Here is a 21,674-nt window from a genome sequence, read left to right as displayed (position 1 = left end):
CAAAGTTAAAAAGGAAGAGTCTGTGAGCAAAGATCTTCAGCCTCGCCTTCAGAAGAAATGCAGATAAAAGTCATCCAAGGCCATTTTCTTGTATTAAACTGGTGTATGGTCAGAGGAAAAAAAAAGAAAAAGCAATGTAATGCTTGTTTGTGAGGGTGTGGGGGAAATGGGCACAATTTCAACTGTAAATCAAAAACCTTAGGAGCAGCAATGCCAAGTCTTAAGAATTTACATGCCCACAGCAATTTAGATTTAACTCATCCTAAGGAAATAAGAAATGTATAAACATATAAAGATGTTTACCATAGTTTAAGGAAAAACCTAAATGCCCAGTATCAGGGAAAGTTTAATGATGACTTACACCATGTTGCTTTTAATGTTTAAAGTTCGAGAAAATATTCATGATACTGTTTTTAAAAAAAAAGCATGCTATATGTTGTACACCTAGAACTAATATAATGTTATATGCTAAATTATCGCTCAATGTAGAATTTTTTTAAGAAAGCAAAATTACAAATGAATAGTAACCCTAATTTTGTTTTTAAAAAATAGAACTTGAAATAGTACCCAACTACAGACATTGCTGGAAATTTATACATCAAAGTGATAATATTTATCAATGGATAGTAAGATCAATTATTCTTTTTTATTGCAGTTTCCTTTTTATCCAATATACATACCTACCATGTGTCACCAGAAAATTAAAAGTAATTAAAATAAATGCATGGTAATAGGCTAACAGGTTAATGGCACAAAACCCCATGAGTTAATCAAGTCACCTTCCCCAGCTTAATGGGTACAAAAGGGATTTCCTACAGAATCACAGCCCAAGACCTCGACACTGGTAAGACATCTGAGGCAGAGCTCATCAGGCAGAAGACAGTTTTCCCACTGCCTCTCAGCAGCTCCTCTGGGAGACTGCCCATACCTGAGGTCCATGCTAAAAGGGGCCACATTTAGAAATCCATCTGCCCAGGGTCTCCTGCCACTGGCAGCTCCTATCACACAAAGTTTCTACTTCAGACTGACCCACTGAACTCATAGAAACCTGTCCTTAGTGTTCTTACAACTCATCTGGGCAGGGAGAGCAGCCTTTCCCTCTGCCAGCAGAGAAGGAGAAAAAAACTGACCTTGGCCTGATCATCCTTTTTGTCAACATCGAGGTCTTAGCAAAGTAAGGGAGAGCCAGGCAACCCAAACCAGCTGCCTGGCCAGGGCTCAGCATGAACTGCACGGAATAACCACAAGGGGAAGGGCGTCTAGACAGCCTCGGTCTATGTTAGAAGCCACCCTCCCCAGCAGTGTCAATTCTGAAAAAAAGGACTCCAAACATCGGCTCCAGCAAAAGAGGAGATGAGAGACCATGCAGGCAGCTGGGAAATGCATGGTGAGCTCCTCCAAATACAACACGGAGTTGAGCTGCAGGCCTGGCCCACTAGCCGCGAGAGACCCAGAAGTGGGGTGGGTCCACGCAGTGCTTCAACTGAAAAGGGGTTTCAGGAACAATTCTTGGATATGGGATTTAACAGCCACCTTCCCACAGTAGGGGACTAAACAGACAATCAATTCTCTGGGTGGCACGGAAGCCGCCTGTCATCTTTCTACTTCGGTGGCATTTCTTTCTTCTTCCTTTCCCTCCCTCTAAGCTCCTTAACACTAACATTTGGTGGAGGATGGAGGAAACTGTCAGACAAGGAACAGAAACAACAGCTATCTGAACCCCTAGGAGGGTTAAATTATCCCACCTGCCTGGGAAAGGTACTTCCATAGGATGCCCAGGCCTATACAGAATGAATACCAATTGCTCCCTCTATGTCAACACCTGTCCTGAGCACTGAATGTGTTCCAGACTTTGTGCTAGATTCTGGGAACCATGGTGGACCAGAGGCAAATACAATCCCTGCTTTTAGGGAGCTGACAATCTAATGGGAAAGTGAGAGATTAATCACATCAGGATGTGGAACTCCTGGATGAAGCACCGCAGGGCTCAAGGCAGGAATCTCACCCAGAGGGAAGGTCAGCAACATCTCCTGGAGAAGAGACACTGAAGAATGATGAGGAGGAGTTTGTAGGGCAGACAGGGAAGAACACTCCTCCAGGCAGAGGGAACGGGATGTAAGGGACACGTGACACACACAGTATTCTAAGAGCCTGGAGAAAGTCCCACGTGGCAGCCAGGGCACACGGAGCCAGGTAGGAAGGAACGAAGCAGCTGGAGAGGCAGGTGGGCGGCCAGAGTGTTAGGCAGTGGGAGTCTTACGTTCCAGTCTGTGATTCCGCCAAGACCCCCATGGTTGGGAGCGGAGTCAAAGAGCGGCGAGAGTAAAAGTGCCCTACCTCCCCCAAAGTCTGGACCACATGGCGAAAGAGTACAGAAGACAAGCTGAACATCAAATCTGTCAACCAAATCACTGATGAATCCCACCTTCTCTCCATCTCTCTGAGTGCTCCCTTTCTAAATGAAGGCTGGGAGGGTGGGGAGGGGCAGAGGGTCACTGATGGCTGCAGCAGTCTCCCAGGACCACGTACAGCTCACAGGGCCGCACAACCCAAGGCACGCCAGGGATTTCAGGCACAGTATAAACTGCATCGGCTGGCTAAACTGTTTATATGTTCTTGAGTTAAAAATACCCCACTCAGGTCAGCGTTGACACCAGGGTCTTATCACCAAGGCTGTTAGTAAGCCGGTTACACAAGGGCGCCCATCCTTCAAATGTGCCTCGATCTGCAAATTGTCTGCCGATACATCAGGGGGATTATAATAAAGCCATCAAATATACACGCATTTGAGAAAAACACTTTCCAAACCCAAGGATACTTTACTGTTTATAAATAGTTTACTTTTTTTTGATCCTCGGGCATATAATATTCGCAGTTGCTCCAGAAACCAAAGAAACATAGAACAGGAACACAAACCACAACCTCGCAGAAACAATAAACAACAGATGGTGAGACATGTGTGCCGGCTGCCACCCCCTCCACCAAAGGGGCACACCAAAAATGGGTGCTGACAACGCCAGCCTGCCAACAAAGATGCGGGGGCTCCCCAATCACAGCCAGACACTGTTTGGGGGGCACCGCCCACGTGGCTGGAACCATGTCAGGGGCTTCAGGCCACCAAAGAGATGAAGGGCCTATCATAGGCCTCAAGGAATGACAGACTAGAAAAGGAGGCAAGACAAAAACAAGAAGGCAGACAACACCAGTCAGTGTAATCGCTCTTTGGGTTCTAACTCTGGCTAGACTCTGGGCAGGTTATTCAACCACTCTGGGCTTCACGTATGATAAAGAGGTAATGTATTTCCCAGTTAAGATGATAATTCAGTTAGTTCATGTCCAGGTGTCTTGATGCAAACACGCCAAGTAGTATTGCTAGAGTTGGAACAGTAATAGCTAACCTTCCTCAAGCATCTGCTATGTGTTGGGCCCTCTTCTGAAAATTATAAATTATTTCAATTTTGTCATTTATAGCAAGTTTATTGCAGTAAGCACTACAACTATCCTCACTTAACATAAGAGGAAACGGAGTCAAAAGGAAGCTAAGTAAATTGTGCACGGTGTCACCCAGGAAGCTGGGCCCCAGAACCACCACTGTTACCATTGTGCCACCTGCAAACATGGCCACCTCCCCCCCAGGCCTCATCATCACACAGGTGAAATGAGGAGGGGCGCTGCAGAGGACAAGGGTACAGTGCTATCTTCCCCAGTGGACCCTGAAACACTGCACTGTTCTGGCCTTTTTGTTGGCTAATGTGGTTTGAATTTACTTGAAAAGTTCAAGACAAATGCTAAAATAAATTCAGACTCTCAAGTCACATTTGCCTTAACTAATGATTCTGATTAGTTGATGTTTAAAAAAAAATTTTTTTTAAATGTCATCTGTCTCAAAACAAAGAGAGGGGTCTCAATAAACAAGTGTGGCCGTCATATTGCTTTCCATGTATGGACATGTCTATTTTAGGGATCACAATCTCATGTCCGATTATCCTGCCAATTTCACCTCAATGCTCATTTTTTAAAAAAACTCTGACTAGAATTTTCCAACTACGCTGTAACTTTAAGCATTTGTGTTTCTTCTACATGTAAAAAGAATGCCATTTCCCAGCATATAACTCCCAGATGTAGAATTCACAGATGATTCATCTCGCAGAACAAGTGTTCGGAGACATCAGCTCCAAATAGAGCAAAAACTTGGAATTCCCTTCTCCCTCAAAGTAAGAGCTCGCCTAGATCTGCTCTGTTCAACAAAGTTTGTTTTCAATTATATTTCCAAATTCTTTGAACAATAACTGCATGGCGTCTGGCACCAACACATCTGATTCTTTGAAGTGGTTCTCAAGCAGAGGGTAGGAAATAAGGAGAAAGGGGAAAGGAAGGGAGGCCCATCCATAACCTTTGTTTTAGGTCAAATATTCTCTCCAAAAGGGCTCTTTGACATACACCACAAGCTATGACCTATTCATGAAGGTCCACACTGAAGAAAGCTCCTGAATTTAGCTCTTTACCCATCAGCTGACTTTTCATGGGAAAACAGATCTTCAACACAAAGAAAATGACCTTTTACTCCTTCTATCTAAATTTCAAACACACTTTGGTCAAGTGTTCCACACAGGTCAATTAAGAGTAATCACACATTTCAGAACCCCTTTCAGAAACAATGAAAACATGGGATCCTTTCTGCCCAGGAAAAAAAAAAAAAGGCACCAAGCCCCAGGAAGGAGAGCTCTAAGGCAATAAACAAATAATTAGCAAGGGATTCCTAGGGATGTGAAATTTAACAATCCCTGCTGCTTTCAAAGCTAAGTGGAGGAAAAAAGATAGTGATGTGTGAAAACTTACCTAACCAGACAGACTCTGAGAATCCTCTGGGAGAAGACAGGATATAAAGATGATAAATCCACTGGAAGAAGGTCAAGTGAATAACAGAGTGTCTAACATTGACAAAAGAAACTCGTGGAAGGGTAGGAGGAAATTCTGGCCTATTTTGACCTCAAAAAGCACATGGGAAAATGCCATCGTTCAGTCTTAAAGGGAGAATGTTTAAAAAAAAAAAAAAAAAAAAGTCTAGCTCTTTGGACTATTTCTTTTAGCCCTAAAGTAGTCTCTAACTCCTGTGAAACTTCTGTGAAGTTCCAAACCACTAATTGTGCCTCCAACTTCATTGCATTTTAGCTGTATCCCCAAACAAGGTTCCAAACTCCAAGATTTAGTTCTAAAGGAAAAACAGAGAAAAAAAAATCCAAAGGTTCCACCTGATGAAGGTGTATGTGACAAAGAATGAGTGGCAGGAGAAGAGCCCACGGATTTTCTCTGAAAGCACTACTCAGCTCCACACAGAAGAAAGGTGGTTACTCATAACACAGAAAATAAAAGCAACCAGACTCGGAATGATAGTCTTTTCAGGAGTCGAGCTGTGACAGGGATCACGATTTTCAAGACCAGTGTTCGACCAAGAGGGAACCAATGAAAACCTAGGCAGATGAATCATTTAGTATGAACTTGACCGGAAATTAAAAAGAATGAGAGACTTCAAAATTGGAGAAATCAAGTCCTGGACTGTACACATATTAGGCTGTTGAGTTTCCACCTTGAAAAGTACAAATGAAAGGTCTCCCTGGTAAAAGGGTTAAAAGCTCCTCTGATATCCACCATGTTCCCTGCACGTGGTCACTGGCAAGCCAGCTCAGAAAGGACGGACAAGGTGGTACGTAGCTGCCCTTCCTTTGGCAATGACCAGTGCATCTGCCACAGGTGGCCCATCCATCTAGTCATTTAAGGCAGCTTATCAAAATCGCCTACAACTTCACTCACTGGAACTGTGCACTGAAGCCTGGCTGGAGAGAGATGCTGCCCGCAGTGGCCCCAAGAAAGGCAGAGATAAAAGAGTCTTTGGGAAAATAAGCCCTTACTTTGTTTGCCTTTTTTGACCTAAGATCTGAAAAAGCTAAATCAAAGATCTAAAGTAGGTCTGCACCAGCTTCCATAGTTTTCCTTAGGCCAAAGGGAAAAAGAAGGCAATGACCAAAGAAAGAAATATGGTAGAGTATTTGCTCCCCTTCAATAACACCTAACGGCCCACAAAAGGTTCCCTCATTAAGTCTCCCCTCCACACACACCCAGTTTACCTTTGCTGCCCAGGGCATCCACCTGAGGGATTCAGCTCAGAAGCACGAAACATGCAAAGATGACTTTTAAGTAAATATTCTAGAGACACAGATTAATTGACTAATTCTTACCATCCAATGAGTAGTAAGTGTACCCCCTCTTCATTTCAATTCACACAGAATCATAAATCTGAAAATGAGCAGCCTTAGAAGTCATGCATCTCTTTACAGAAAGGACATTAATTAATCAGCCCAAGGTCACACTGCCAACCAGGGGAAGAACTGGGTCAAAACCCCAAAGTCTCCTGATAACCAGCCATGGGCCACTTTCTCATCCATCCACATTCCTGCCTTCACAGCTATAAGACAACTTTATTTTTCCTTTTAGCTCAATAGTTTTTATCCCTCTTTGGTCAATAACACCTTTAAGAAGCTTAATGAAAAGATGTACTTAGGCTTAAGATTTCACATATAAAGTTCCCTAGACCCCTCCCCCCCAAAAATAGTATTTGGGGTCAGCCAGTCTTTATTTTAGGACAGCCTGGAATTCAATATAATTTAATCATCTCAAAGGACTGTTTCAAATGAACTTGTAAAAGAATCCAAAAATCTCTATGGAAGATTTTTCTCTTGGATGAAACACAACCATCAATGAGGCCAAACCACTGTGGCCAAGAGTCCTACAGAGACACCAGATCTGAGAAAACATTCAGAGGCATTCGGGATGGGACAGACCTTAGCAGCTACAGAGCATTTAGGTTTGCTTTCTGGCTCTCCTCTCCTCCGAAGACAAAAGGAAACCCGACATCCCATTTGAGCTCCAGCTTCTGTATCCATCACTTTGCTGGATCAACAACCAACTTCCTGGAAGCAACAGGCTCTTCTGGCTGTTTATAAGGGTTGCAAGCCCTGGGAGCTGTGTGCCAGAAACTCACCCCAGCCCAGGTGGAGGGAGGAAATCACAGGGAAAAAAAAAATTTTTTTTTAATTAAAAATAAAACGAAAACTAACATGTAGGCAAGATGCATGGTGCTGGACCAAGGTACTGCACTGCTGAAATCAAACGAAAGAATGAAGTTCTCCTAATTTGCAAAACAGAAATTAAATTCATAGTCGATCTTTCTCCATTTTAAGTGTCCCCTCCCTGTAAATCTTTCTTAAATCCTTTGCTGTTTGCTTCCATTTTCCTAAACATGGAATCCACTGTAAGATGGTATCTAATCAAATGTCATAAATTTAATTAAGCTTAATACATCCATGAGTTTAACCCGACCGTGTTGGACAGCCTTTAAAACCAATGAACACTACATAATCCACGGAGAATTAGATTTTCACAAATAGAATATGGAAATCATTCCATAAATTTGGATAAAGTGGATGACTATCAAACTCCCATATGAATTCCTAATTAAGTGGCAACCAGCATGAAATCTATTCTAAAAGGGTACTCCTAACAGAGTAACAAGCTGTGGAGAAATGAAACGATAGACTTTGACAAAACAAAACCATTCTGCAGCTACTCGAAGAAAGGCATTTTCAAGGTTTAAATCGAGCAGACAGGGGTCCAGGAACACGGTTCTTTGCTTTTGGGGGCTTTTCTTACAGGGTGCCTCTGATTCTATTTAAAGTAGGTTTCAAGCGGCTGCAGTGGGAGGGGCAGGCCTTACAAAGTGAACAAGAGTTAACTCAACTCAGACTCATGACTTAACTACAACCAATGGCTCATTAGCCCTCTATTAACCAGCAATATCTGAAATACCACTTTTCAAATGACCCATTCCGAATTACGCTTGTTCACTAAAGGATTCTAATCACCAATTAATAGCACAGTAGAAATCTCCCAATTAAGAGCTACACAGGGAGGGAAGAGTTCATCAGAACTGCTTTTCTGGCAAAGGACTCTAGGACAAAAGAACTTTCTAAGTACCTCCCACAAGATAGAGGCAAGGAAAAAAAACTGTATTCACAGAACGTATAAATTAAGAGTGCACACAGTGTGTGCTCAAGAAACATTCTGTAAATGTATAGCTTACCAAAATACCCTTTGAAAAACGCACTTAAATATTGATTTAAAAAGTAATGAAATAAATTTTTTAAAAGGTAGAGGGGAGGGTATAGCTCAAGTGGTAGAGTACATGATTAGCATGCACAAGGTCCTGGGTTCAATCCCCAGTACCTCCTCTAAAATAAACCAACCAACCAACCAACCTAATTACCTCCCTCCCCACCCCCCAAAAAATTAAAATAAATGTTGACTTTTTTCAAAGATTGTTCAGGTTCACATTTCTTAAAACCATCCCATAGTGAATGGTATGATGTCTAAATTATATCTCAAAAATAATTACATATTAATTTTTTAATGTACATTTACAGATGAAATGATATGCTTGGATTTGCTTCCCAAAAACATGGAAGGGGACAAGTGTATTAGGGTGTAGATCAAACAGGAGACGCCGTGAGCTGGCATATGTGGAGTCTGGAGGACAGTACACAGTTTGTTACAGTACCCTGTCCACTTCTGTAGACAGATGTCTGCTATCTTCCATTATAATGAAAAGGTAAGAAAAAACACCCCACAGTAACAGAAGTGAGCTAGTTTTTTCAAGTACCTGGCTGAAGAGCTAGTGTTCCCTTACTTCAGAATTTTTTTTTTTAAATCAGACTTTTCAGATCTTCCCCTCACAAGAAAAAGCAGCTATATCTGCAGCTGCCTACCTCCCAATCAGTCTGTACACCTGTCACTGATCAGGCAGAGGCCAGCGTGTCAATTTCCTTCCGTCCAGCCCAAAGTGCTAATGCTGGAGGTATAAATGCGTTGCGTTCCTACCAAGAGCGCGCCAACTACAAAATATGGAACTAAAGCAAGATTATCTATCCCCCGGTGCAAAAGTGCTCAGTCCTTCTCACTGTATTTAACAGGCTACATCAAATAGATAATTCAGTGAGAAAGAATTTACCAGTACAACGTATGCTTTGACAAAGACAAGCAGCAAATTATTTGAACGGCAAATTATCAACTGGTGGAAGGAGGAAAGGACAGGAAGTGGAGGTGAAGGTGGGGGCACTTGCTAAATGCCACATAAAAGAGTCTTAAAAGATGAAGCTGTGTGATTTGTTTTTAATCAGCTAAAAAAAAAAAATCCTCCATAATCACAACCCTGTTTCACAACCTTTAGGTAATTCTGTTGCAGGATAGATCCTCACTCATTCCATTCCTTTTCCTCCTAATAAGAGACCTTGAGAAAAAAAAAAAACAAAAACCTGAAGATCATTAAAGATTAGAGACACAGGCACCATAAAAGTTTAAAGAATAATCAATGCAAAGTGCTTAAAAAGAGACAGACCATGCTTTCTTTAAACTCTGAATGCCACCTTTGGCCAAAACAAACTGAACAAGCAGTGATTGGAACCTGCATCCTGGTTTATAAGGAAACCGAGATGTATTAGGACTTGCAGAGATGAACGGATTGGTTGTTCGCACAATGGGCTTTACCGGTTATGCTAGATTAAATAGTAATAAAGATGCAAACAATCGTAGCCGTTCATGTGGGCAAGGCTGTGAATCACGGCCATTCACTGGGGAAGGGATGCAGGTACAGGTGCAGGAGCAAAAGCAAACGGCTTTTCAGGTGGCATCCTTGCCAGATTCCTCAGATGACCCTATGCTCACTGCCCGTGTCCCCTACCAAGTTACTGTAGGATGGCAAACAAACCAAAACAAACGAAAAATGTCAGAGCTCTCCAGCCCTCTGCATTCAACCCAACAACATCTCCCCTCACACCTCCTCCTCCCTTCAAACATTTCCAAAGAGAAGTGGCTACAGAGCAGGATTCAGCTGGCCCCAAAGTCTGTAACCTAACCCTTGTTTGGAAGAGCACACCTGCATGTTTCCAAGCAATTGACTGAGCATCTCCTGGGGCTCAGTTTCAATGAAACCCTGGGAAATAATGGGATAAAATTATTAGTTTAAGGCCCTCTCACTTCTCTGCCTCCTTCCCACACCCCACCTCCCAGGCAATGCTTAATAGACAGAAATATTTGCACAACTGGAATATATTTATAAACCACCTCAAAAATTTTTGCTAATTGTATAATTTTTTGCAACTGTTCATAGCCTGTCCCTCCAGAGTTTGCCTGAGATTCCCAAGGATACATAAAGTTTCACTTGTTTTACTCTATGCAGATCACCAAAAACTTTATGGCAGAAGGCTACTTGGGTTGTGAGCCCTGCCACTTGCTTACTCCAAGAGTCCTTCATATCAGAAAAGTCAACTTTTCCCAGGAAGCCTCTGTCACCAGGATCTCCGACTTGGAGAGACTAGCCATGAGAAGATGCAAAATGTGAGCTACCGGCCCTTAATCTGTGACTTGCACTTAGAATCATTAGCAAGTTGACTGATCCATGTTGGATTGGGATGAACATATGTGTCTCCCCAGCAGCTAAAGATAGACTATTATGATCCTTTTCTTTTTTAGAAAATAAAGCAAAGAGGTTTGCCACAAATCACACATATAGCTGTATGGTGGTGAAGCCAGGAATGGACCCTAGAAATAATTCCCACTCTCTTCATGACTATCCCCTAGTGAGTGGTGAGCACTGGGTGTCATCATATGGGATGAGGCATCTGGATAATTAAGAAAATAAGAGTGAAGGAAGCTTCACCCGCTCCCACTCTTTTCCCCATTAATAACCCAACCCAAGACTTGGGGTATAATCGGGCAACGAATGCCCACCTCAGGGACAAAAAGAGCTGAAGGCAAGACATGAAAAGCGTGAAACCCAGAGAAATGGGGAAACAGCTTTCTAAAAAAAGAGTGATTTCTATAAGCAGATTGGGTTTATAACTTGTGTTTCAGAAGGTATGCATAAAGTACTTAGATTGAAACCACATGTGAAATATTAAATTATGTAAAGCATAATAGTACAGAAATGTATAAAGCATAAAGCCTTTTGATAAGAAAAATTCATAAGCATGCTTCCTCCAAAAAAAAAAAAAAAAAGGCTACAAACTGGCAACTTTCAATTAGACCACATACAAAGCACAATCCTGATTTAACCATTTTGCTTCATGGCAACAATGGTCATGGATCAAGTTCTTCAGTAGAAAATTTCTCCACCTTAGTCATATAATTGGCCAATTAGTAAGTCAGTCTGGATTGCTATTATAAACCCTGCGGTTACTAAAAAAAATAATAATAAGAGCAGGTTCCAAGAGGGTAAACTATTGTGAAAATTTTAAAGCTCTGGTCTTCAAAGTCCTACTTCTTTTCATGGGGAGGTAAGAACAGATCTGAATTTCTGACTGATTCCTACACTTTGACTTGAAACAAAAGCAGAAGACACTCCCATCACTGATACACATCATGAACGAAAGCCATGAGGAACATGGAACAGACCCACAGGCTCAACGTCATGCTTAAGTCATTAAAAACAAAACAAAACAAAAAACGCCATGAACAGTTCCTAAATTTCCCACTAGCCAGGGAACATTGGGGATTTTTAGATATTTCCCCTCCTCTGCCTGGGAATTTTCTTTCCACCCCTTCTCCCTTCTGTCTCAAGACAATGCCTTCAGCCTTTGAAACTGCATCCATTGTAAACAGCTCTGAATATTAACACAGCCCCAGTCCTGCTCTAAAAGACCCCCAGGGTTTCAAATTGCAGTCGCTGAGGAGGGGGAAGGTCCCCAGGGAGTAGATGTCACCAAGCTCATTCAAAAGTAGTTGAAAATTAGGTTTGCTCATGAAACTTGAAGTATTTCAACTTATGGGGTAAGTCAGAGGAATCCCTTTGAGTTTCAAATAAATGGTCCTGGTACAACCAACATCCTTTATTGCTTATAGTGACTCAATTCATTGAATCCCTTTTCCAGACTTCCCTCGCTGGTGGGTGTCACTTTTAAACCTCCTTCCCTGGGTAACAGACCTTCGGAGCTGGAGCAGGTGCACAGAACGGGGCCAGGTGCACTGTTAAGTCACAAAAAATTCCAGTGACTCTTGCATTCCTGTCTACCCCAAAGGAGAGGATGCTGAAAAGGCTTTGCACCAGGGAGACACTTCTGCAGAATGGGGGAGAGGCTCTTTCATTGTGAGCATGGTGTCTGAGGGAGAGAAGGTCAGGCAGAGGCCAACCCAACGTGCTCTGTCAGGGAAGGCTGCGTGGGGAACTCAGGCCAAGGCATTCACACGGCGGGGAGAGAAACTGCAGCCCTCGGAGCAGAGGGGGAGGGCCTGAGCATCCTGGACATCCACTGGGAACCAGCTCTCTTGTTATTCTGCACTGAATCATCATTTTTTGGAGGTAAAGAATTGTGCCTACAATACATTCAAAAGTCCACAGTTTGGGAAGTCCCATGACCCAACATGATTATGGAGAGATGAGCACTTTAAAAAAAAAAAAAAGTCCCTTAAAAAAAAAAGAGGCAAGAACTTATCTGACCTACCCTGAGGGCAAGAGGCACTGCTAACATAGTTCATTTGTATTGGGCCCTGGGGGTCTCCAGGCACTTCCTAATTTCACAGTCCTCAAAAATGAGATATTATGGCCATAATTTCACATCAGAGGGACTTAAACTGTGTGCCTTAAAAAGCCAACCAAAGTTATTTCCCAGAGAAGTCCCCTTACTCAAAGTCAGTGTCACCTAAGCACTCCATTATGCAGGTGAAGTGAAGCCAGGATTCTGACCCTTGTTGCAAAGAAAGGGACTCTGAGCTCAGGATCAAGCTCCTGAAAACTTTAAAAGCACTTGCACTTTTCAGATTTTCTCTCTGCCATGACCCTGTGTTTGAAAGGCATCCTATTCAGAACAATCCTTCGCCCATCCCCAGAAATGGGAAGATGTTCATGGTTGGCTGAGTTCTTCTTAAGTGGTGTAGAGACACAAAGAGGAAAATGTGCAAGAGGGGAGACCTCAGGGCAATGCAAACAATAACCTACTTCTTAGAACACACACACACACAAATCTCAGCTTAGGTTCTGGTACAATTTGGTCATCTGCGCTTTAATTCTAATTTGCATAAACAGGACGGGAAGTATTTTCCAAACCCTTAGTTCACAATACCCTGCACACCTGGGCCTTCCAGCACAGCTGGAAAATTTGAAAGACAAAGGCCCTCCTTGCTTTTCAACTACAATGGCAACCACGGGCCTCGTGTTTATTTTCTAACATGATCATCAGCTCCCCTGAGGCGCCTTAACCGACCAGGTTCGATTTAAGTCACCTGGGTTTGGTACCATAAACCCGTAATGAGAAGTAATACAAAGAGACCCAAATCAATCCATTCGTCTTAATGTGACTCAGAATAACCACACTTGGTGACCTTTAGGGAACGTCCTTGCTTTTGAAGGCCACATCACGTTCCCTCTACACTGACAAAGAGAATCATTTGTTCTGCCACCTGGGCTTGTCTTCCCATCACAATTCCATTAGGGCATCATGTAGCTGCCCGACCATTTAAGCAAGCAACGCTGTGCTCAGCTTTATGCCATAGATCAGAGTCTAAGGTAAGTTGTATTGTATGCTTCTTCAACAGCTTCTGAAGCCATGCTCTCACAATTTCAAAGAAAGCCAACATCCGAGTTCTAAGAAGCTCAACTTCTTCTAAGGTTCTGGGAAGTTGAAACAGGGTTTGGCAGCGCTGGGAGCTATTTATGAATGTGCTGGTTTGACTATGCCAATTGCACCTATGTAATGGGATGGCAGACTTGGTGATGGCCCAAAGATTACGACTATAAGTTATTGTGTTGAGTAAGTTATCCTCAGGCCCCAGGAATGAAAATATTTTCCCTTCTACCAGCGCCATTCCCGTTCTTCTATTCCAACTGCATTTACATTCGCTATTAAGAAATTTTACTTTCCTTATGCTGGGCCTAGGAGCAACTCCAAAATTAGATACACTGTTTACAAAAGCAAAAAAAAAAAAAAAAAAAAAAAGTTCCATAAAGCCACAGGTCCCCTTCTATCTCAAACCCACAGCCTGAAATTGTTTGAAGTAGCTGCCGTAAATCTAGTTCATGGGGTTATAAACTAGCTCAAAGCATTTTCTAGACACAATAGACTCAGAGGGTGTAAACTTGGTGAAACTCTAAGACATTTTATTATATTACATACAGAGACTTTCTCCCCTGAAGTCTCACTGAATCATAGCCAGGAATATAAAACATATAAATATCCTGATGGAAAATTCAAAAGAAGACTAAAGACTTAAATGGAGAAATCTTAAGTGTAGGTGGAAAAAAATCCCACATTTCCTTGATTTTTCTTTAATCAGGAAAAAAAAATAACTTCCCAATTATTTTTCAAAGGATACCCATTTTGTACTGACACCTACTAACCAGAAGCCATACTGTTCACATCTCAAAATCTAGTAAGTTAACACTGTAATCAGTATAACCAAGACTACTGAAGCTCAAAATAGCCAGTTTGGTATTTACTGATCATAAAATGTGTAAGGAAAAGAGAAAACACTGCAATTTTAAAGGTATTTATGACATGTGAAATGTCACTCCTTAGGCGACAGAAAGCCCCCATAACAACTAGAAGTTTTGCTCCAAAAATTAAAGAGCAAGGCAAAGTGGATCTTGTCACCGTAGGAAAATGCAAACAAGAGGACACCCTGTCCTCTCCAGAGAGCCACGACTTCTGAACTAAGTGCCCTGCCCACAATGCCACTGTCACATGGCACTGGGGGTCACTCTTCCAACAGGTGAACACTCAAGAAGTTACTCTGATGCTCAGCACATTTTATTTTTTAAATAAAGCTACTTTGAGAGTATGTAAAGAAAAACCACAATACACCAACTAAATAAAATACTACCTGAAAATACTAGCAATGCTGGGCTCTATCTGCCACTACTCAACACAGTCACTGCCTGTGTTAAAACCCACACTGTGACCAATGGTTTTCCCTCAGTCAGGGAATTCCACAGAAGCAGCAGGATACTGAAGAGCAATCCTACCCATAAGGGAAGGGTCCAGTTTCAGAACTCTGTAGCACCTGACCACAAAGCGATGTATAGCAGAGCCCAAGTTAAAGACCCGTGCCCCAATGTCAAAGCTGCAGGATCTTCACATTTAAAAGGAATGAATTTCCCTTCTTTCGCCTCACAGCAGCCAGATTCCCAGACCACATGTTCTCAGATCAAGCCACAGGTGTTGGTTAAAACTTGTGTCACCAGTTTTTTTTTTTTTCTCCTTTTTGAACAGTGAATGTCATGCCTGAGGTTACTACTGTGCCTCGAATATAGTGTAGGAAAGATGTCCAATTATTCAACCAAAAAGCAGACTATTCAAGCTAGGCCTCTTCTGGAAGGTACCAAAAGTTCTGCAGAGATGCCAATTACCGATAACTGGATAATAATTTGACTCATGGACCAGATTTGTTAGAAAATTTTAAAGGCTATTATATTCTACCATGTTTACAGAAACTTAATGTATTTTTTTTCCTGCCAAATCTCCTGTAAGAGGTGCCCCATTAAGTCCAGATAGGCCAAAGTAATGAGAGCAAAGAGCCTCTTTCCAGTGAAACAAACTCTGCTTAAACCAACCCAGTCCCTGGCACCCTCTCCTGTAGTAGCACTACTCCAAAACTGATTTGCGCCATTTACAGAGGAGAAATGCTAGAGGGTGGGCCCCACTCCACCGGATCACCGAGACTAACGGGTCCCTTAGGAAACAGACAGGAAGGGTCTAGAACAGTTCCCTAAAATGCCAACCAGGCGGAAAAGGACAAACTTCCAACAGTCACAGATCTCCAGGAACACTCAAAGCCCCCTAACTGCTGGTCCTCCAGAGAAGGCTCCCCACCTCTCCCCGGCCCCAGAGCCACATCAGGCCACAAAGGTCCTGGGGGATGAGGACGTGGCTACACACTCTCACTAATAAATAATGTAAATGGAAGACTGGAGCCAAAAGTCACCTTCATTCATTACCCTCTGGAAGGCCCAGCAGCTCAGACACAAGACAGCTGGGTTATAGGAGATGGAAAAAAAAAAAAAAAAAAACACCTGCGGACCCCCAGACTTCCTCACACTCTCCTTTCCAGATGGTTCCCACTCTCCACCCACACACATACACCCTCACCTCCAGACTCTCACTCACATTCTCTTACCTCCAGACACCTCACTAACTCCCAGATCGCCCTCATGACCCACACTCACTCACCTCCAGACCCCCACGACACACACTTTTTTTCTCTTCCAGAACCTCGAGATCCACTCATTCACTTCCAGACCCCATGATTCACGTTCGCTCACCTCTGGACCCTCAGGAGACGCACACTTTTCTGACCAAGACTTCTCCCGCACGCCCTCTCTCCTCCGGACCCCCATGGACGGTCTCACCACTGCGGGATTCCACGCTAACAGTTTTCCAGCGCATTCAATTTTGCACACACGCAACTCAATCCGCACCCCTCTCCCGGGGAAGCACCCCCACCGCCCGGTCCCCAAGTGACAGCGTCCCAGAGTGCAGGGAGGGCTCAAAGGGCAGCACTTACAGGCTCCGCGTCCAGGCGGGCAGGTCCCCAGGCAGCACCGCCAGCCCGCGCCCGCCGCAGTCCAGCGAGTCCCCAGCGCAAGTGCAGGCGGCAGCGCAGGGCGCCCGAGGGCCGGCCCCGGCCGATGCGGGCTCCAGCCGAAGCACGAGCAGCAGCAGCAGCCAGAGGAAGAGAAGACCAGGCGAGCGGCGCGGGGCCCCCAGCGCTCCCCGGACCGGCCGCGCCATCTTGTCTGGAGAGCGCTGTGAACTCCGGGGGCCGGGGCTGCGAGGTCCGGGACGACTGCAGGCGCGGGCTGGCCCGCGGGGGCTCCGCTTGGCACTAGGCTCCGCGCCGGGGCATGGCTGCCCGCACAAGTTCACTCCGCAGCTGCGACTCCGGCGCTCAGCGGGCCCCTGGCGTCCGGGCCGCTCCGCAGCGCCCAGAGGGGGCCGCAAACCCCGCGCCCATCCAGGCCGACCCCACCCCGTGTTCGCTGCGAACCCCACGGGCAGGGGGTGTTCGGCTGGTGAGCCTCTTCCTCCCGCTGCGCTTCTGGCCGGGCTCCGGAATCCCCGCGCACGCCAAGTGCCGCCGCCACTGCGGGAAAGACGCTCAGGCTCACAACCGGAGCTCCGCGCCCGTGGGCATCTTCCTCGCGGCTACGAGCGCCCAGCTGCAGACCTCGGGCTGGATGGCGCGGCCACCCCCACGCTGCTCCAAGGGCCCGGTGCGCTTCGCTGTCCCACAGCAGAAGGCAGAGCGTGCGCGCGCGCAGTTCCGGGCTCCGCACGGCTCCTCCGTGCAGCGAGAATCCCACAGTCCTCGCGGCCGAACAATCAGCCGCTCGCCGCTCGCCTCCCCACCGCCCAGCCCGGGCCAGTCCTCCAGGCCCCGCCCCCAGCCGCTCGCCCTCACACACCCCCTGGGCTCCGCACCCCGCGGCCTCCTGCCGGCCCACGTTGGATGCTTTGCAACAGCGCCCCACCACGCCCCCCGCCTGCTGTTCATTGGCTGCCTGGGTTCCACGGCGGCCAGCTCGGACGACCATTGGAGTGTTCTCCATGATCCCGCCCCTCCCGCCTCTCTGGCCACCCCACCCCACTCCCTTTTCCCACCCAAGGTGTGAAGGGCGGGGGACTAGGAGGAGAAAAGAAGAGATGTCCTACGGCTCTTAAAGGGGACGTGCCGACTGACGGTGAAGGGGGAAGCGCGCTGGAGAGAGGAGGAGTAAAGGTATGCCCTCTGGGTCTAGGAGAGAAGAAAAAGTTGGTTAATTGGGTAACGCCCCCCCTCCCCCCCGCTTTGGAGCGGTCCGGCCTCAAGGTTTCTTTCTTCCTCCCCAGACGGCAAACAGGGCCGGTGATTTAGAGCAAGTCTGCGCCCATTTTCCAGATGCCCTCTCGAAGCAAAAACGCAGGTTTAAAACTTTACAAATGTCCTGCCGATCATCTTAAGTTATTTTAGGGGTGGCCGCCTTCCTCTCTCACAACCTGGAGCTCCTTTCAACTCCTGACTTGTTCTGGACCTCTTAAATCCAGCAATATGTCCTTGATTACCAAAATGAAGGTGTACCGCAGAACCAGGTCCCAAAGGCGCGCACACTCCCACTCCCACCTCCGCCCTAATGAACTGAAAGATAATTCTGGAACCATTCCAGCCTTCGATAAATGGGTTGCTTTGTGTGTTTAAATCAGAGCCCTTTAAAGACAGTTTTAGAGAAGCAATGGATAGAGTACTCCTGAGAGACAGAAAGAAAAGAAATAATAATTGTTACAAGGCTACTAACTTTGGCTCCTACAGGTCTGAACATAGTAGCCATGTATTACAACAGTGCACTGAAACCATAAGGCAGGCACGCCACTCAGACGGGGACACACACGTACACACATAGTGTGAAAAAGTTAAAAGGTTAGTACAATGCGATAAAGCTACCCCTCTTGGTGTTTTGGTTTGCTTGTGTCTCATGTCCCTTCCCAGGAGTATCCAAGTTTCTAATACCACTGCACACACTGTCAGGAAAATTAAGCAAGCCATGTCTGTTCAAAAACATTTGCTCCAACAAATGAAATCTGACTTCTGTGTTACAGAAACGAAGGGGAGATATTCCCAGAAAGAAAAACAAATTTTTAAGAGTTTTGTTCCATTGTTGACACATTGTAAGGGTTGTTTTAATTGACATGTTAAACTTTTCCTCAGCCCTAAGTCATCTCTTTAACCAAAACTGGGTTTGGGCTTGTTAGTCAAGTGGTTGCTGGGTTCCTTTCTTTTTATTCCCTCCTTCCCCTCTTTATCCTCCTCCTCCTCTCTCAGATTTGTTATGCTATGAGATACTGGTGCCTCGTTTTTTCCCTTCCTCCCTTCCATTCTTTCTTCCTTTCTCTCTCTCTCTCTGCATGATCTCAGCAGGGATGCCCAATTCAATGCTCAAATATGTTTGTAAATCAATCCAAATAAGATTCCCAAGAAACATTATCAGGCTGTACCTGACCCTGTTCCAGCTAGGGTTTCAGCCAGCTTTTATGTTTCATTTGTAATCCACGTTAAACATACATTGTCCACCAGGAGAAGAGGAAATACATCTTTTTCTTGTCATGCCTTTTGGTAAAGTAATAATAATAAGTGGAGGGACTGGAATTTAAAGGACCCCAAATTGATATAGTCCTCTACATCCAGATTTCTTAAAATTTTCAAGACCAAAGAACACAAGACAGTAACTTAATGCAAAATACCCAGGAGCATTTCCTTAAACGAACTGTCAGATCTGCCTCGCCTCACCTCACCTCAAATGAAACAGCATGTGCAGCAGAAATAAATTGAACTCGTAGAACCCCGTAATGTGCTGACCTAAAATGATCTTTCGCGTTTGTTTCATTATCAGTATGGTAAAATGCAGACTTATTGTCAGGTGTTTTCCAAATGTTTGTGGGTATACCTGTGGGATGTTTTCTTGGAGGATGGGAGGACAGGAGTTGCAAATTGGCAAGGTAAGGATGTGCCTGCAAATGTAAAGCAGCCCCTGTGGTCTGGTTACCACGCAGCCAGAGAGAAGGAGTCCAAGACCGAGGAACACTTGCGGGGACTGGGCGCCTGAGCCTTGGCAGTTACCCTCGTCTACAGCAGAGCATGAAGTCATGTCTGCTCCCCGTACCATGTATGGAAGTTTGCCCATATGCTAGCAACCTGCTTGTGATTGAAAGGAGAGTGTGGGCTTGGAGAGCTCAGGGGAGAATTCATCTGGGGCCACAAGCTAAACTCACAAAGACCTGAGTAACAGCAAGGACAAGTTTCTAAGGGAGTCTCTGTCCCCGCTTATCAAAGAGCATGTACTGGTCCCTTTCAGCACCCAGTGACAGTTGATTTGGGCACTGTGGGTTCTCATTTTCCTCCACTGCCATTTACCCAATTTTGAAGAGTTACTTATTGCTTGAAGAGGTCACTCACGGATTTTTAGATTTTCCCATTCATTTTAATCTACTAGAGACCAAACTCCAGGGCCAGCATGGAATCAAATCCCCCACAAAAAAGTCCCTGCAGGGCTCTCTTAAACACAGGAGCTCTAGCAGTTAATCATCCCAAACCCACTGCAAGAGAGAAACCCAAGATCTAAATAGCCTGAAATCACCAAGCAGGAGAGAAGCAAATGATAAAAGTACCAGAAAGCAGGTTGATCACATGGATTTTTTAAAAAATACAAATTCCAGTGGACCAAATAGTGGCGGTTTATGGCAGTTCTAGATGGTGATAATTGGTGGTTTTAAAGAACACTGAGATTCAGATGTGCTTTCTTACTGCTAGAAGGAATTTTACATTATGTTCAGCACATTAAAAGAGCACCAGGGCAGTATTCAGGAGACCTGGATTCTAGCCAAGCCTTATTACCCATGAAACCTTTGCCCGGTCATTTCCTGTCTTTAAGCCTCAGTTTTCTCAAATGGAAAACAAGGAGAATGGTACTTCCGACTTGAGTACTAAAGACAGTGAAGGAGGGATCCATGGTGACATAGGACTTCAGGGGCTATCTCAGCTGTTTAGGGCTACATACAACAGAGGCTTGTTTTTAAAATATTATTGAATTTTAACTCTAAAAAAATGTGAGTCCATGTACGTACTGTAGATGGAAAATCTTAGGTGCTTTCAGCATAGAGGATTCCCCCCTACCCCAGGCATGCCACAAAGGGTTAATAATTACCTATAAACCCCTTGAAGACTTGCAGAGTGATGACAGCCCTGCTTTGAGCCTGTTTTGTATCTCTCTTCCAAGGAAAATAAAGCTGTGTACTCATTAACTCCTTTCTCGCAATAATCTTGTCAATGAGATGGATGGGTGGAGGAGGTAAAAGAGGAAGCGGAATATAAGAAGACACAACTTTGACATTTCTCTCTCTCCCATCCCAGCGTTTTCCCTTGGTGGAAGTAGGGGAGAGGTGTGTTTCATTGCGCGATCTCTGGCGACTGGAATATTGGTTAATGCCCAAACAGTGCCAAACTGCAGTTGCTGCATCTCCACCGATGTCCCTGCACGCATCCCTGCCCGCTTCTATAGAGCAGTGTCAACCAGGGGCCCCCAGACCACTTGGGTCCACCCTCCAACACAAACCAGAACCTGCATACTTGTCCTTGCGTTGTGAATTTGCACTTTTAACTGGTTCACTGAAAGGATAAAGACAAGTTTTAGGAAAACTAGGAGCATTTCAAAATTCTGAGACTCTGGAGTGAAGCTCAGTGTAAGAGGCAACCTCTTGGCTCCAGTGACGAAGGGTCGGGCCAGTTATATCATCACCAGAGACCGTACCTCTCCCCTCAACCTGCCACCTTTCCAATTATCACTTGGAGCCACACGTGAAAGAGGAGTAGGAGGGCAGGGGAAGGAGAGGGAAATCAAAGTTTATGCTATACTGCCAGCCACTCAGAAGCAACACCTCAACATTTACAGAGAACAGCACATTTATCCTAATTTACAATAGTAATCTTCATGAAGTCATATACCTTATATTTTTCAAAGCAGTGTCACATCATAACAACAGCTGTCATTTACAGAGCACTTACTCCGTGTCTGTCATATGGAGGAGTGCTTTATAAACTTTTTTCAA

The 21,674-nt window shown here is 44.7% G+C and overlaps 1 protein-coding gene across 2 annotated transcripts in view; it reads right to left on the bottom strand.

The window, feature by feature from the left end:
* The window catches only part of LRIG1 (leucine rich repeats and immunoglobulin like domains 1), a 111,348-nt gene extending 94,482 nt beyond the window's left edge, over positions 1-16,866 (bottom strand). The window contains exon 1 of one of the 2 annotated variants that reach the window (XM_032458124.1): positions 16,603-16,866. In XM_032458124.1, the coding sequence (XP_032314015.1) occupies positions 16,603-16,829 (227 nt within the window). In that variant the 5' untranslated portion in view covers positions 16,830-16,866. The remainder of the gene's footprint in view (positions 1-16,602) is intronic. The other variant, XM_032458125.1, reaches the window with a different exon arrangement.
* Positions 16,867-21,674: the final 4,808 nt, after the last annotated feature.

This window comes from Camelus ferus, chromosome 17 (assembly GCF_009834535.1).
Source record: "Camelus ferus isolate YT-003-E chromosome 17, BCGSAC_Cfer_1.0, whole genome shotgun sequence".
In the NCBI taxonomy this organism is placed as follows: domain Eukaryota; kingdom Metazoa; phylum Chordata; class Mammalia; order Artiodactyla; family Camelidae; genus Camelus; species Camelus ferus.
Note: the sequence above shows the minus strand (reverse complement) of the source record. Positions and strands in the feature narration are given on the sequence as shown.